The sequence below is a fragment of the Nyctereutes procyonoides genome, unplaced genomic scaffold (assembly GCF_905146905.1).
Source record: "Nyctereutes procyonoides isolate TBG_1078 unplaced genomic scaffold, NYPRO_anot_genome, whole genome shotgun sequence".
NCBI lineage: Eukaryota > Metazoa > Chordata > Mammalia > Carnivora > Canidae > Nyctereutes > Nyctereutes procyonoides.
In genome coordinates this window covers 17201654-17214967 of record NW_026575134.1, presented here as the reverse complement: position 1 = coordinate 17214967, position 13314 = coordinate 17201654, and the positions used below count along the sequence as shown (strand labels likewise).

At 41.2% G+C, this 13314-nt stretch overlaps 1 protein-coding gene across 8 annotated transcripts in view; it reads left to right on the top strand.

Moving 5' to 3' along the window:
* Positions 1-13314, top strand: part of GSAP (gamma-secretase activating protein) — a 125283-nt gene that overhangs the window by 58071 nt on the left and 53898 nt on the right. For 7 of the 8 annotated variants that reach the window (XM_055300963.1, XM_055300965.1, XM_055300959.1 and 4 more), the window contains exons 6-9: positions 4637-4725; positions 8324-8393; positions 9550-9599; positions 12789-12893. In XM_055300963.1, the coding sequence (XP_055156938.1) occupies positions 12858-12893 (36 nt within the window). In that variant the 5' untranslated portion in view covers positions 4637-4725; positions 8324-8393; positions 9550-9599; positions 12789-12857. Of the gene's footprint in view, positions 1-1838; positions 2053-4636; positions 4726-8323; positions 8394-9549; positions 9600-12788; positions 12894-13314 lie in introns of those variants that run through there. The other variant, XM_055300961.1, reaches the window with a different exon arrangement.

Sequence of the window (13314 nt, the reverse complement as noted above, 5' to 3'; positions counted from 1 at the left end):
ACTGGTGGATTCTTCTTCCTGTTTCAACACTCTCCTGCTTCCTCATGCCACAGCCCTCAGGGCTAAAGTGATCCAGTCCCCTGAGATTACTTCTCATCTTAGTTTGCATTTTCCCCCTAAGTAGAGCCTGAGGCAGGCATTGGAATGCAATTAGTTTATTTGAGGAATGATCCTAGGAAGCACTATGTGGGGAGCATTTAAACAGAGATCTAGGGATCCCTGGATGGCTCCGCGGTTCAGCGCCTGCCTTTGGCCCAGGGCGCGATCCTGGAGTCCCCCACATCGGGCTCCCTGCAGAGCCTGCTTCTCCCTCCTCCTGTGTCTCTGCCTCTCTCTCTCTCTCTCTATCATAAATAAATAAATCCTTAAAAAAATAAAAAATAAAAAAAATAAACCGAGATCAGAAAGAAGGGAGGGAGCAAGCCCGCGGCTGCGGGGAAAGCACATTTCTGACCGTAACAACAGCCAGCACCAGGGTCCTGAGGCCAGAGTGTACTTGATAGACTCGCTGATCAAGGATAGTGAGGAGACCGAATGAAAAGGGGGCAGAGCAGAGTGGTAGGAACTGAGGCCAGAGGAAGACAGGCCTAGATCCGTGGAGACCCTACAAGGCTTGTGTTCAGTTAAGATTTCAGAAGTGATGTGACCAGAAAGCACTGTAGAATCCATTATGGTGTTTTATTCTTCGAACAAATGTCTTGGAAAGCCTTATTTTATCTGCCCATGAATGACCTGATAAGCTATTCGATTATAAAATGTAGTTTGCCTGGAGGTATTGTTTCACACTCTATTGCTTATGAAGAGATTTTTCCGTTGCAAGTGAGACAAACTGTAACATCTTTCATATGAACAAGATACGCTTTTTGGTCCACACACTTGCCAACACAGTTTGTATCAATAGTGCTTCTCTTCTTGGCTTTGACCATGGCAGATTAATATTTTGTTTAGAAAACAGTAAACGAGGGATGTCTGGGCGGCTCAGTCAGTAGAGCATGTAACTCCTGATCTCAGGGTTGTGAGTTCAAGCCCTATGCTGTGTATAGAGCTTACTTAAGAGAGGGAGAAGGAGGAGATGAAAGGGGGGGAGGGGGAAGAGGAAGAGGAGAGGAGGGAGGGGAAGAGGAAGAGGAGCGGACCTAGCTGCCCCTTCACCCTCCCCTCTGGAGTTGCATTTGCTGCAGGTCACAGTAGATCCCCGCTGGACAGCTGTTGGGGTGGCCACCTGTGTTGGGCCCCTCTGCCACTGAGACTCTTCTGAGACCCCCTGTACCATTATAGTGAAATCCTGCAGCCGCTCTGTGGAGCTGTGGTTTGCTTCAAGAGCTCCAGTAACCAGAGCTGCTTCAGAACCAGGCACTGCTGGACTCTTCTAACTTTGTCATCATTCACAACATGTGTCTTCACCTGGCTCGGACCAGATTCCTTTGCCCACTGTCTACCCACCCACCCTGCCAATGCCATGCTAATCCCTGTGCTTTTGTTTTTAATATTTGTTCAATTTATTTAAACTAAAAAAAAAAAAAAACTGTTCCCTTGTTTCTCCCATGCTCCAACCCTCATCTCTTGTGATTGCCAATTTGTTTTCTGTATTTATGAGCATGGGTTTTTTTTCTTTCTGGGAGTCCACACGTAAGAAAGATGATACAGTATTTGTCTTTCTCTGATTTCACTTAGTGCAATGCCTTCAAGATCCATCCAAGTTGTCACTTCTGTTCCTGCTGTCTCTACTTTCTGTGGTATCCACATCCTGCCTGGACCTGCCTTACCCTACAGCGATGCCCTCCCAGGCACCCCTGACATCTGGATTCTCTAACTTCTGAAGACGACTTTAAGCACTCCATAGAATCATGAGATTTCGTGACCGAAACTGACTAGATAAACGATCTGATTCTTTAGTTTTTGTTTTTTTCTTTAGTAACAAGGCATAGAAGCCTAGTAATGCATTGTCCTTTCTGAAAAATGTGTATTAGGTTAGTAGCAGAGTGTAAACCAGAACTGACATCTCTAGAATCCTAATCCAGAGTATGTCATGTTACACCATGAAATCACATGGTATGTTACTGAGAGAAATGCCTGTTTGCACGGTTACTCTTATCATTATGCTTATTATATTAGTTAAGTGTCCAGGATGCCTCTATAAAGGGAAGAACTAGTGTAAGAAGATGGTTTATGTCCTTGTGTCCCATTTTAAAGTCAAGTGGATTTAGCTGATAGCTGGTTATCAAATCTACTGCCAAAAAGTCCACATATGAGTCAAGTGATTCTTTACTTTTCTAAGGAGAAGATTCCCCACCTAGCCCCTAAAAAGTTTTTCCCCCAAATTGGAAAATGTAAACTTTTAGAGCAAGACATAAAATAGTCAATGTCAGCTTGTACTACTTAGTATATTAATTTAATTATACACACTTAATGTAAAATAACGTAATAAGGAAAATTGCTTTTTTTCTCATTCTCACATTTCACAAAGCATTTCTATTTTTCTTAAGTATCTTTGACACTAATGTCTTTATTTATTTATTATTAAATATTTTATTTATTTATTCATGAGAATACACAGGAGAGAGAGAGAGAGAGAGAGAGAGAGAGAGAGAGAGAGAGAGGCAGAGAGGCAGAGACACAAGCAGAAGGAGAAGCAGGCTCCATGCAGGGAGCCCAACATGGGACTCCATCCCTGGTCTCCAGGATCATGCCCTGGGCTGAAGGCAGTGCTAAACCACTGAGCCACCCAGGCCGCCTGACACTAATGTCTTTTTTTAAAAGATTTTTTTAAATTTAAATTCAGCTTGTCAACATATAGTATAACATCTAGTGCTCATCCCATCAAGTGCCCTCCTTAGTGCCTGTTCCCCAGTTACTCATCATCCCACCAACCTCCCCTTCTGCAATCCTTTGTTTGTTTCCCAGAGTTAGGAGTCTCTCATGGTTTGTCTTCCTCTCTAATTTTTCCCCACTCAGTTTCTCTCCTTTCCCTTAAGTCCCCTTTCACTATTTCTTATATTCCACGTATGAGTGAAACCATATGATAGTTGTCTTTCTGCAATTGACTTATTTCACTCAACATAATACCCTCCAGTTCCATCCACATTGATATAAATGGGTAGGTATTCATCCTTTCTGAGGCTAATATTCCATTGTATATATGTGCACCACATCTTCTTTATCCACTCCTCTGTCAAAGGACTTTGTGGCTCCTTCCACAGTTTGGCTGCTGTGGACATTGCTGCTATGAATGTTGGGGTGCAGGTGTCCTGTCCTTTCACTACATCTGAATCTTTGGGTAAATACCCTGTAGCACAATTGTTGGGTTATGGGGTAGCAAGATTTTATTTATTTGTGAGAAAGAGAGCACACATAAGTGGGGGAAGGAGCAGAGGGGGAGGGAGAGGAAAGGGGAAAGAATCTCAAGCAGACTCCCCACTGAGCCTGGAGCACAATGTAGGGGTCAACCTCAGGACCCTGAGACTATAACCTGAGCCAAAGCAAAACCAAGAGTCAGATGCTCAACTGACTGAGCCACCCAAACACTTCAACACCAACGTCTTTCTTATTTTCTAGAGCCTTTTTTTTTTTTTTTTTTTTTTTTTTTAGTTATCTAGCAGATTCACAAAGCTCCTCACCTTTACCTCCATCCCAGTTAAACAAGTATAGCCCTTTTGAACTGATATACAATCACTGGGATTTTTATCGTAAGCTACAAGTATCATTGACCAAACAATATTTGATCTTCATTTGTTCCATCCTTATATCTTTGGGATCCCACGTAGTAACTCACTGTCTTGCTTTTTCAGTAATCTTTAAAAGGCATGTTTACAGAGATATCCAGTGCTTGTAATTGTAAGGCCATATGGTAGGAATTGTTTTACATTTTTTGCCTTTATTTGCTGTCAGTTTAGTTTCTTAAATAGTGAAAATTGGCATTGATTCAATGCTGTGCTGTCCTGAAAATTGTACATTATTACTCAAAATAAAGTCATAGAGAAAGCACCTGAGAATATTAGGCTCTGCAAGAACTCAGCTTTAAGGCAACTCCTTTTCTGAGGTTTAATCTTGGGGGAGGGGAACTCTTGGTCTAAATGTGGATCTCTGTGGTAATCCCATTGTAGCCTGTGTCCAAGGACTTCCTTCTAATTGCTATCTTTTATGTCATTTGCTGCAATGTGACACTGAGGAAATAAGTGGGTCTTTATCCACGCAGCTCTGCCACCATTCCAGAGGGAAGCCCTGTCCTCTTAATAGGATCCGTGTACTGGAGCATGTTCATCCGCCAGAAATATCTTTATATTTTCATCCACAAGTGATACTCATTCATGTGCTGCAGAACCAGAGTGGTAGTGAATGGAGTCGTGTTTGCTTAGATTTAGGAGCCCAGAGGGCCTGTGAGGCTGTGCTAAGTGGCTGAGGAATGGTCAGGAACTCGCTTCTCACTCTGCGCCTATTGATTTCAACTTTGTGAGGTTTTCTTCTTTTGTCAAGCGTTTTAAGAACTGCCAAAGAAAATTTTAAGAAAATTACTTTTCCTCTTGGAATAACTAATACAATAGGTAACATATTTATGTTTTCAAAGTACAGACATAGGTGGAGAAGATAATGAATGACATTCTGGCCTCCTTTACTAAAAGCCTCCTTTCCTTTGTAGGATCAAAGTGCTTAACTTTGTTGGTTGAAATCCACCCTGTTAACAATGTGAAGGTTCTAAAAGCGGTGGATAGCTCTATTTGGGTGCAGGTAAGCGAGCATGAGCAGGAGCACGATGTGGTTATCACTCATCTCACTAATCAAAAGGTGTGAAACCTAGAGGCAAAGGTGCTTATAAAGTGTTTTCACACCCATTATCACATTTAATCCTCAAAGCACTCTGGGAAACGGAAACATGGAAATTAAAACTCAACCTAGCTACTCTGTCTCCATTATAAACGGGTTTTCTGATCATAATGTAATATTCTTACTTGATAAAATACTGACTCTCGACACATATCAGGTAAGTCTAAAAAACGGTTTATTTAATGTATTGCTTTAAGTTGACACAGTAAATATGAATAAATGGCTTAATCCCTGAATTTATCAACTCCAGGGAAGGATACAGAAGCACTGTATGTATAGTGCAGGTGGACCATAGTCTGTCTTCATTACCTGCACACTCAGAGTTTGTGAATTGTACTATGCACTGAAATCTATTTGTAAACCAAAGTTGATTCTCACGGTGCTTTTAAAGTCATCTGCAGCCGTGTGCACAGTGGTGAAAAATGTGTCACTCAGCTGAGGTTCAACAAGGGTGACTGACACTGCCTTCACGGTTCACTGCTCACACTGTAAACAGAGGTTGTTTAGTGCCTTAATTCTCACATGTTTGGGGCTCCTCATTGGTGATTGCACTATTTAAAATGTTCCCCGTGCATAGTTCCCAAGTGCTGTTTGGTGTGTCTCAGCACAAGAAGGCAGCAATGTGGTTGTAGAGAAAATATGTGGGTGAGATAAGCTTCCTTCAGGCATGAGTTTCTGGCGCTGTTGACCATGAGCTCAATGCTAACGGCTCAACAATATATATTAAATAAGATGTCTTTAAATAGGAACACACAAAAACAAAGCTATGTATTCATTGGTTGCTACAAATGTCATGACCATGCAGGAGCCCGGCCTCGTATTTCCCCCGGGAGCAGTGGTTCAGAATTCAGTGCATGGTGTTTATGGTGATCCGTAGAATATGCCTGCCACAGGGGACACCTGACTGTTACATGTTCCTGCAGTGCTATAGCATAACTTCCTTGTGGAATCTGAACTATCTGCTGCTTGTTCCCCCACCTACTCCCAGCCTTGAGCCTACGGATCTCCCGCTTGCAGAGTGTCAGGAGAGGGGCCTCTCTCCCATCTGCCCCCTGCTTATAGGCAGGGCCTGGAGTGGAGCTCCTAGGCTGCCCTCCCCCTCCCCCAGGAAGCTGCTGTGTTTACACTGTCAACAGTACAGGGGTGACTGTGGGACACATCATACTTCCCTTTTCTGGCCTGTTCTGGCTTCCTTAGCGTCTCCACCCAGGGCTGTGTAGGCAATGGAGACATTATGGAAAGATTGGGACAGCTAAAGGGAATTAATTAGAACACAAGGAGGGAATGAGTTTTTATGAGTATATGGTTACACAACATTGTGAATATATTAACAACTGCTGAATTGACTATTTTAAAATAGTTAAAAAGGTGATTTTTCTCTTATGCAAATTTTGTCTCCACTTGAAAAAATTAATAGTACATGATGCATGACTGCTTTCATAGGCCAAAGGGAAAGTCCCCCACCCAAATGAAGTAAAACCTGTACTTGTCTTGTGGATCCATCTCTGTACCTAGCTCTGCCCCCTGCTCCTCATACCTCTGCCCCGCGGGAGAGAAAAATCCTGCAAACCTCCACCAAGGGCAAACTCCCTCTCCCCCTCCTGCTCCCCTTCACAGAAATGCCATTGACTGTCCACTGAGTTTAGTCTTGCCTGCAGTCTGTCTCCCTTTTCTTACCAAAACATTCATGGTGATCTCCAGTAGTACATTTCTACAAGGCAGTGTGTGCGGCCTTGACCTCCTTCATAGAGGAACTTTGGCGAGACAGTACTGGCTGGGGTTTGGATCCCAATCTAGTACTTTTGAAACTTGCCTACCAGCACGACCTGCATCTTCCAGATTGTTCCACATATCCACCTATAGTGCATATCTTCCAACTATGAATATTAATAACCAAAGTCTAGCTCCATATTTGTGAAGATCAGTGTTGCCCTAATATGTTGTAATTTATATAGATTTCTACTGACACCGCAAAAACAAAACCAAATCTCACACACTTTTGTAGAGTGTGTCTGAAGCCTGTCTATAGTCTTACTTCCAGGCTTTGCTCTAGGGCTGCCTCATCATAGAAAGGAAAACCGTCACCACCTAAATGGAACTTTTGAAATCACGTTCCCACTGAGTGCCACACAAGACCCGGCAGAGGTTTAGGACTCTTCAGCACCTTCCTCCAGGTCCCAGTTCTAAGCAAGCATGCCTTGGCCACCTCTGGAGTCCCAAGGGAAGCCAAATCGTTTTCCGTAGGAGCGTCTCCTTATTTTGAGGCACTGTTTGCTCTTCCATTATCAGTATGGTGCCACTCCCCTTTGCTTCTCCTCAACCCCAGGACACAGTTTCCTGTTTGATGTGCAGTTTCACAAATCAGGACATCCCAAGTTCTATATTACTTTCATAGCTGAATTCTGCACTGCTATCTATTTTATAATTTTGAAGTTTTTGGTAGTGTTTTGATTTTCGATTCCAAAAAGGAAAACTTACAACAAACAATTTAAAAAATTTATCAGTCCTGTTTTCATTTTTTATTATCAGTCCTGTTTCATTTCACTTTTATGAAAAGTTAGGACACCAGGTAACCTATTTTGTCAAAATTTTTCATAGTCTTTAGAGAGGCTGCCAACTCTAAAGTAGGGACATAAAAGGATTATGTTCTTTCGTAATGCTTTGAAGTTTGGAGGGAAAAACCAAAATTCACTGGTGGCTCTTATCTAGTAAGCTGTCTTTTCATGTTACAAAATGAAACTGCTGATTTATAGGTACCCTTTTGATGATGAGAGAATTAAGTCACTGGAGTCATCTCATGACCTCTTTTCCCTCATTGTCACAGCTCATAGCACCAGGCCTGTGTTTCTGGCTGGCTGCTTTGTCCTGTGGGCTGGCACATAAGGCAGAGCACAGATAAGGAGTGGGGTGGATCAAGCCTTTTCTTCCCAGCGCAGTCATTCTATTATTTGAGGCTTGCAAATCCTCCACCACATGCCACATTGTGACTCATTGTTCTTCTTGGAAAGTCCCGCTTTACGTTGTGCTTTGTCTCTTGGATGCGGGAATTTGGAAGTTGTAGAGCATACATTTGCTCGGTTCACAAATTAAATACTAGGTTTAGTTGCATAACAGATGTATTGATCACTTTTTTTGTGCATGTGAAATAGAATTTTCTGTACAGATGTTGTTTATATTGTTTCTGAGTGGCTTCAGAATCATGTATTCCAAAATAGGAAGCACCATCTCTAGAAATAGCTTATGCTTTAGCCTTACTGTTTAAATTAATTATGTTGGACCTGTCATGAATTTCCCCCCAGAAAAATCGGCTCCTAAAAGTGTTCTTTTTCCTCCTTGTTTCCATCTGTAATGTGTGTATGTATGTTATTTATCTAACCTATTCTGTGGTTCTGAGTACCTACCTTCTATGGTATATAGTGATATAGTACAGTGATCAGACACTTTTGGAATATTTGTGTAAGCAAGGTTGTTGCTTATGAGTTTGTGAATTTCGTCTTTACAGTTTCTCTACCCCCAAGTGGAAAGTCACCCTCCTCCAGAGAACCATCTGTTACTGATTTCAGAAGAGAAATGTAAGTATATCTTTTAAGTGGTCTATGTGAACTTCATGAAGGGCACATTTCTTGGTGAAGTATGGGACTTGACTGAATCTTCTAGATGTCCACTCGCCAGTGCTAAAGCTCCAACTGACCTTTGATGTCCACCTAAGACCTAGCACTCCTGTGGAAGGGCTTTTCCGTCTGCCCCCACGTGTTCCCTTAGGCTCTGCTCTGTTTCCCAATCCTGGGAATGATGGGCTGGCTCCTATATACATGGATTTCCACTTTTGTCACATGGTAGAGTGTAGTACAGTTGTGGAGGTCATTTTTACCTTCTTTAGTTCATCCTTCTTTAAGATGTCTGGTACCTTGGATAGAGAAAAGGGAAGGTATTAGAAGCCAGAAGAATTTGATGGCACAATTCGAGGACACATACGTGGTCAAATTCAGGTAGAGGCAAATAAGAGTGGGACATTCTATAATGAAGTTTACACTTTTGAGTGGGAAGGGTGGCAGAAAAAGGACAAAATCCACTGGCGGATCATATCTAGTAAGCCATCTTTCATATTACAAAATGAAACTGCTGATTCATAATGGCAAGGACAGGCCTGGGGGGTTATTAGGTTTGTGTTCAGTTCCTATGCTCATGACCAATGATCTATCTCACATTTTTGTAACTAGAACTGGCAAAAGGTTAAGTATGGCCACATCTAGATCGCTTACTGAGAGAAAGGGGCCCACCTTACAAATCAGCTTAAATTGTTTTGGGTTTTCTTATTGTGAAATTGACCCTTGTAAAAATACCAGGGTTTCTACCCAATATTTTTATACAAGAAGTGTTGAGATAAACCCTGCCAAATGAACCCCTGTGTGCTCCAAATAAGGCTGATGATGCAGGGAAGGCCAATATTGAGGGGAGCAGAAGGCTTGAATGCTGCACGTATTGTTGATATTGATGAGCAGAGTAAATGCTGGATTAGTGGTAGACTGTGGAGGGAGGCTGGAGAAAAGTGGGTTTTGTTTTGCACTTTTATATTATGAATTGCTATCAGTGATATTACTATTTTTCCAGCCAGTTGATTACTCTGCATTTCTTTTATAAATAAAGATTCAGCATTGTGAGGTGTAAAAAGTGATTTTTAAATGATTTTCATAAAGGCTAAACTGTCTATCATTTCTCTTTTAAAAGATATTGAAAAATTTCATATCCACATCATCCAAGAAGACGGAAATAAAGTGGTAAATATTTGAAATCTCTTTTGCTTCAGAGTTGTTTTTTTTTCCCCACAGAGTAACATTTCAAGACTGTTAAGGATAGAGTAATGTTATAGAGAAAGACCGCTTTCTTTATTTGATGTCTTGCTGTTGAAACAGAGAAATAATATAGACATATGAAGGAGTTAATTATTTCTTTTCTCTTGACTTCGCTCTCCAGTCTCAGTCTCAGTCTCCTGAGATAACTCATGACAGCCTTGTGGGACTTTTTCCCTAGCTCATACACACTTCCACAAGGTTAGTGCACATATACATGAATTCAGTTGTTTTTACCAAAATAGAATCATAATATATATATATATATATATATATATAGATATATATAGATTGATTGGCCATTTTTGTTTTTACTTTTTACTTAGTACACCAGGGCTATCGCTACAGGTTTTCAGATAGAGATGAAGTTTTTTTCTCTAATTTTCATACCTACAGAGAATAAATGGGGTCATAATGTATATACTGGGAGTTTATATAGTTCCTTTTTTTATATAGTTCCTTTCCTTTATTCCCTGTCTTTCCTCTCTTTTCTGTACTTTCTTTTTTCTTCTTTTCTTCTTTTCTTTTCTTTTCTTTTCTTTCTTTCTTTTCTTTTCTTTTCTTTTCTTTTCTTTTCTTTCTTTTCTTTCTTTTCTTTTCACTTGCATTCCACTTCTCCCTTGTCTTTTCAAAACCTCTGACTTTTGTCTACAGCCTATTAGGTATCCTTTCATGCAATTCTCCAAACCTGTGTATCTGCCATCCCCACCCCTGACGCACCCAGGGGTTTATTATCCACTCCTTCCTCATTCAGCTTTGTGGCATTACCTCCAAGTCAACCAGAATAGATCAATTCATTCTTTTTAGAAGTACATAATAGTCCCTGGTATGGATGTACACAATTTCAATCATTCTCCCATGGGTGGACACTCACTTGATTGCCACTATTTTTTTTGTTCATCTGTTTTGGGTTACAGAGTATCTCAAATAGTTTTTTTTTTAATAGCTTTACATATTTGGTACATATTATTTCTTTGGGCTAAGTCCTCATGGATGGGTAATTGGGTTAGTGGGTATATGCATTTAATATATCTCAACAGATTTTGCTAGATTGCTTTCCAAAAAACCTTGTAACAATTCACAGTTGTACAAACAGTGCATAAGAGTTCCCTTTCCCTCTATCCATACCAGTCATTGGTGCATTTGCCTTTTTAAAAAAGATTTCCAGTTTGATGAGTGTTAAGTTGATAACATTATTATTTTAGTTTGCATGTCCATTAATATTATTGGCTGTGTGAATTTGTTTTTCTGAAAATTGCTTAGTTACATCCTTGTCTATTTTTCTATTGTGTTATCTTTTTTTCACACAAGTGACAACTTGTGTAAGATAATCTATTATTGATATTAAAAATCATTTCCTTCAATATTTAGTTTGCATCAAAATAATCCTTCTCTGAAGATTTTAATTTTAAATTTAAGTGAGCAACATTGAAATGGAAAAACGCATTTATTAGTTTTATATCTCTGATTGAAAGCCTCAAATCAAGAGGCCTGGCTGGAAAAGTGTGACTAGAAAGTGTGTGGCTGGAGCTCCAAGCCACCAGGGGCGTGGGGTGCACAATGGCAGGGCATGGACAGAACAAGTGGTCAGCAAAGAGTCAGGACAGGAAGGAAGAATGAAGTCAGAATCCCAGAGCCAGCAATGCGCATTTAGAGGAGAGAGTCTCCTAAACAATTCAAAGTCAGTGAACTAAACAAGACCACGAATGGGTAGATAGTGGTTAGAAGAGGGGCCTGGGAGCCCTGGGATACCCTGCAGAGTGAGGGCAGGGAGCACCTGCCAGCAGCCAACACAGCGTAATCTCACACGCCTTCATCCTAGTTTGCCCTTCTCTGAAGCATCATCGCCTTTCTTCTTTTTTTTTTAAGACTTATTTATTTACTTAGTGCGCACACATGCAGGGGAGGAGCAGGAGAGGGAGAGAAATCCTCAAGCAGACTCCCCACTGAGCGCAGAGCAGGTGTGGAAGTTGATCCCAGGACCCTGAGATCATGACCTGAGCTGAAACCAAGAGTCAGGTGCCTAATTGACTGAGCCCCCCAGGTGCCCCCACTGGCCTTATTCTTAAGGGCTTAGATGATAGCTTCTTAAGGCCTTCCTTTCTGGCCTGACTTTTCTGACCACTGGCCCTGTCCATTCCCTTCCATCCCATGCATTCATGACATCTGTGGTAGGGTAGGTAGGCAGAATTATAATTATCCTCCGGTTTATTGAGAGTACAACAAGCAAGGCTCACAGGGGTGACGGAACTCTAGAGATGGACAAAACTGAGATGTGAATCTGGGTTGCCACATTCTGATGATCATGTATATACCTTTATCTGAGAGTCCCCAAATCTATTCTAATTTAACAAACTTCAGAAAAATGGAAACATGTGTTGCCCAAAATTTAGACTCTTGTTGAGAATTTACGTTGAGAATATAAAGGTATTGTAGGAGAAGGCATTGGGGTAGACCTACGGCTTTAGTTAAATGTAACTGTAATAGAAGTATGCCAAAGTACCATAGGAATACAGAGGTGGGGAGCTTTGCCTTGGGAGGAGGTGAGGGAGGCTTTGTGCAGGAGACAGTGCCTAAGTTGAGTCTTGAAGGATGGACAGTATCACCATACTCATTGTGGAAGACATAGGGGTAAGAAGCATGACCAAAGACACACGAATAGCTATGGCAGATCTGGGCTCATTGCCCAGTGCTCCCCAGCCCCAGGCCTAGTTTTTCCTCATCATTACAGCTGCTGTCTTTGGTGGTAAAGCCCTTCTGTCTGCAGATACCTGAGTGGGTTATGTACAGAATGGGAAGAATGAATCTTCTATTGGCCTTGGTGTTGATTTGTAGTTGGTGTGGCCTTGCCTTCAACAGCTCTAGCCTGCCTGGCTAACAGGGACAAGAATAATATAGTCCATCATAGAGTCTTTGGGAAGAGCAAGTGATTAAATAATGCCTTAAATCTTTTCTGGGAAGACTTTCCATGTGCATGTGTTGGGGGCAGGGGACTGCCAAAAATAAACTGTAGAAATATTTGTATGTATTATAAAGATATAATATGTAAAATAATGAATCCAGATATATTCTCCTTTGAAATAGTGGCTTATCACTAACATCTCTTTGCCTCTCTAGGTTCTTAGAGACTCTGGCCATCTCCCAAGAGAGAGAGTAGCTGAGGATTTTGTTTGGGCTCAATGGGATATGTCAGAGCAGAGATTATACTACCTTGTCCTGAAGGTAAAAACTAGTCCACTGGCCTCCTTTTTACCAGAACAATTTAATTTTGACATTACCATTATTACAATTTATTAAGTACTGCATTTTCATTGATGGGGACAGTCAATGAAGGTTTATTAAAAATATGAAAGGTTTTCATTACTGTTCGCCTCTTAGTTGCTTCCTTTTCTTTTTTTATTTGTTTCTTTTTTTATACTAATGTTTTTGTTCTTTTATTTTTATTGTTTTTAAAAGATTTTATTTATTTAGAGAGCATGTACGTGCATGCACATGGGCAGGGAAGGGGCAGAGGGACAGGGAGAGGGATAATCTCCAGCAGACTCTGCACTGAGCACAGAGCCCAACGTGGGGCTTGATCCCATGACCTGGAGAGCATGACCTGAGCCAAAACCAGGTTTAGGATGCTCAACCAACTGAGCCA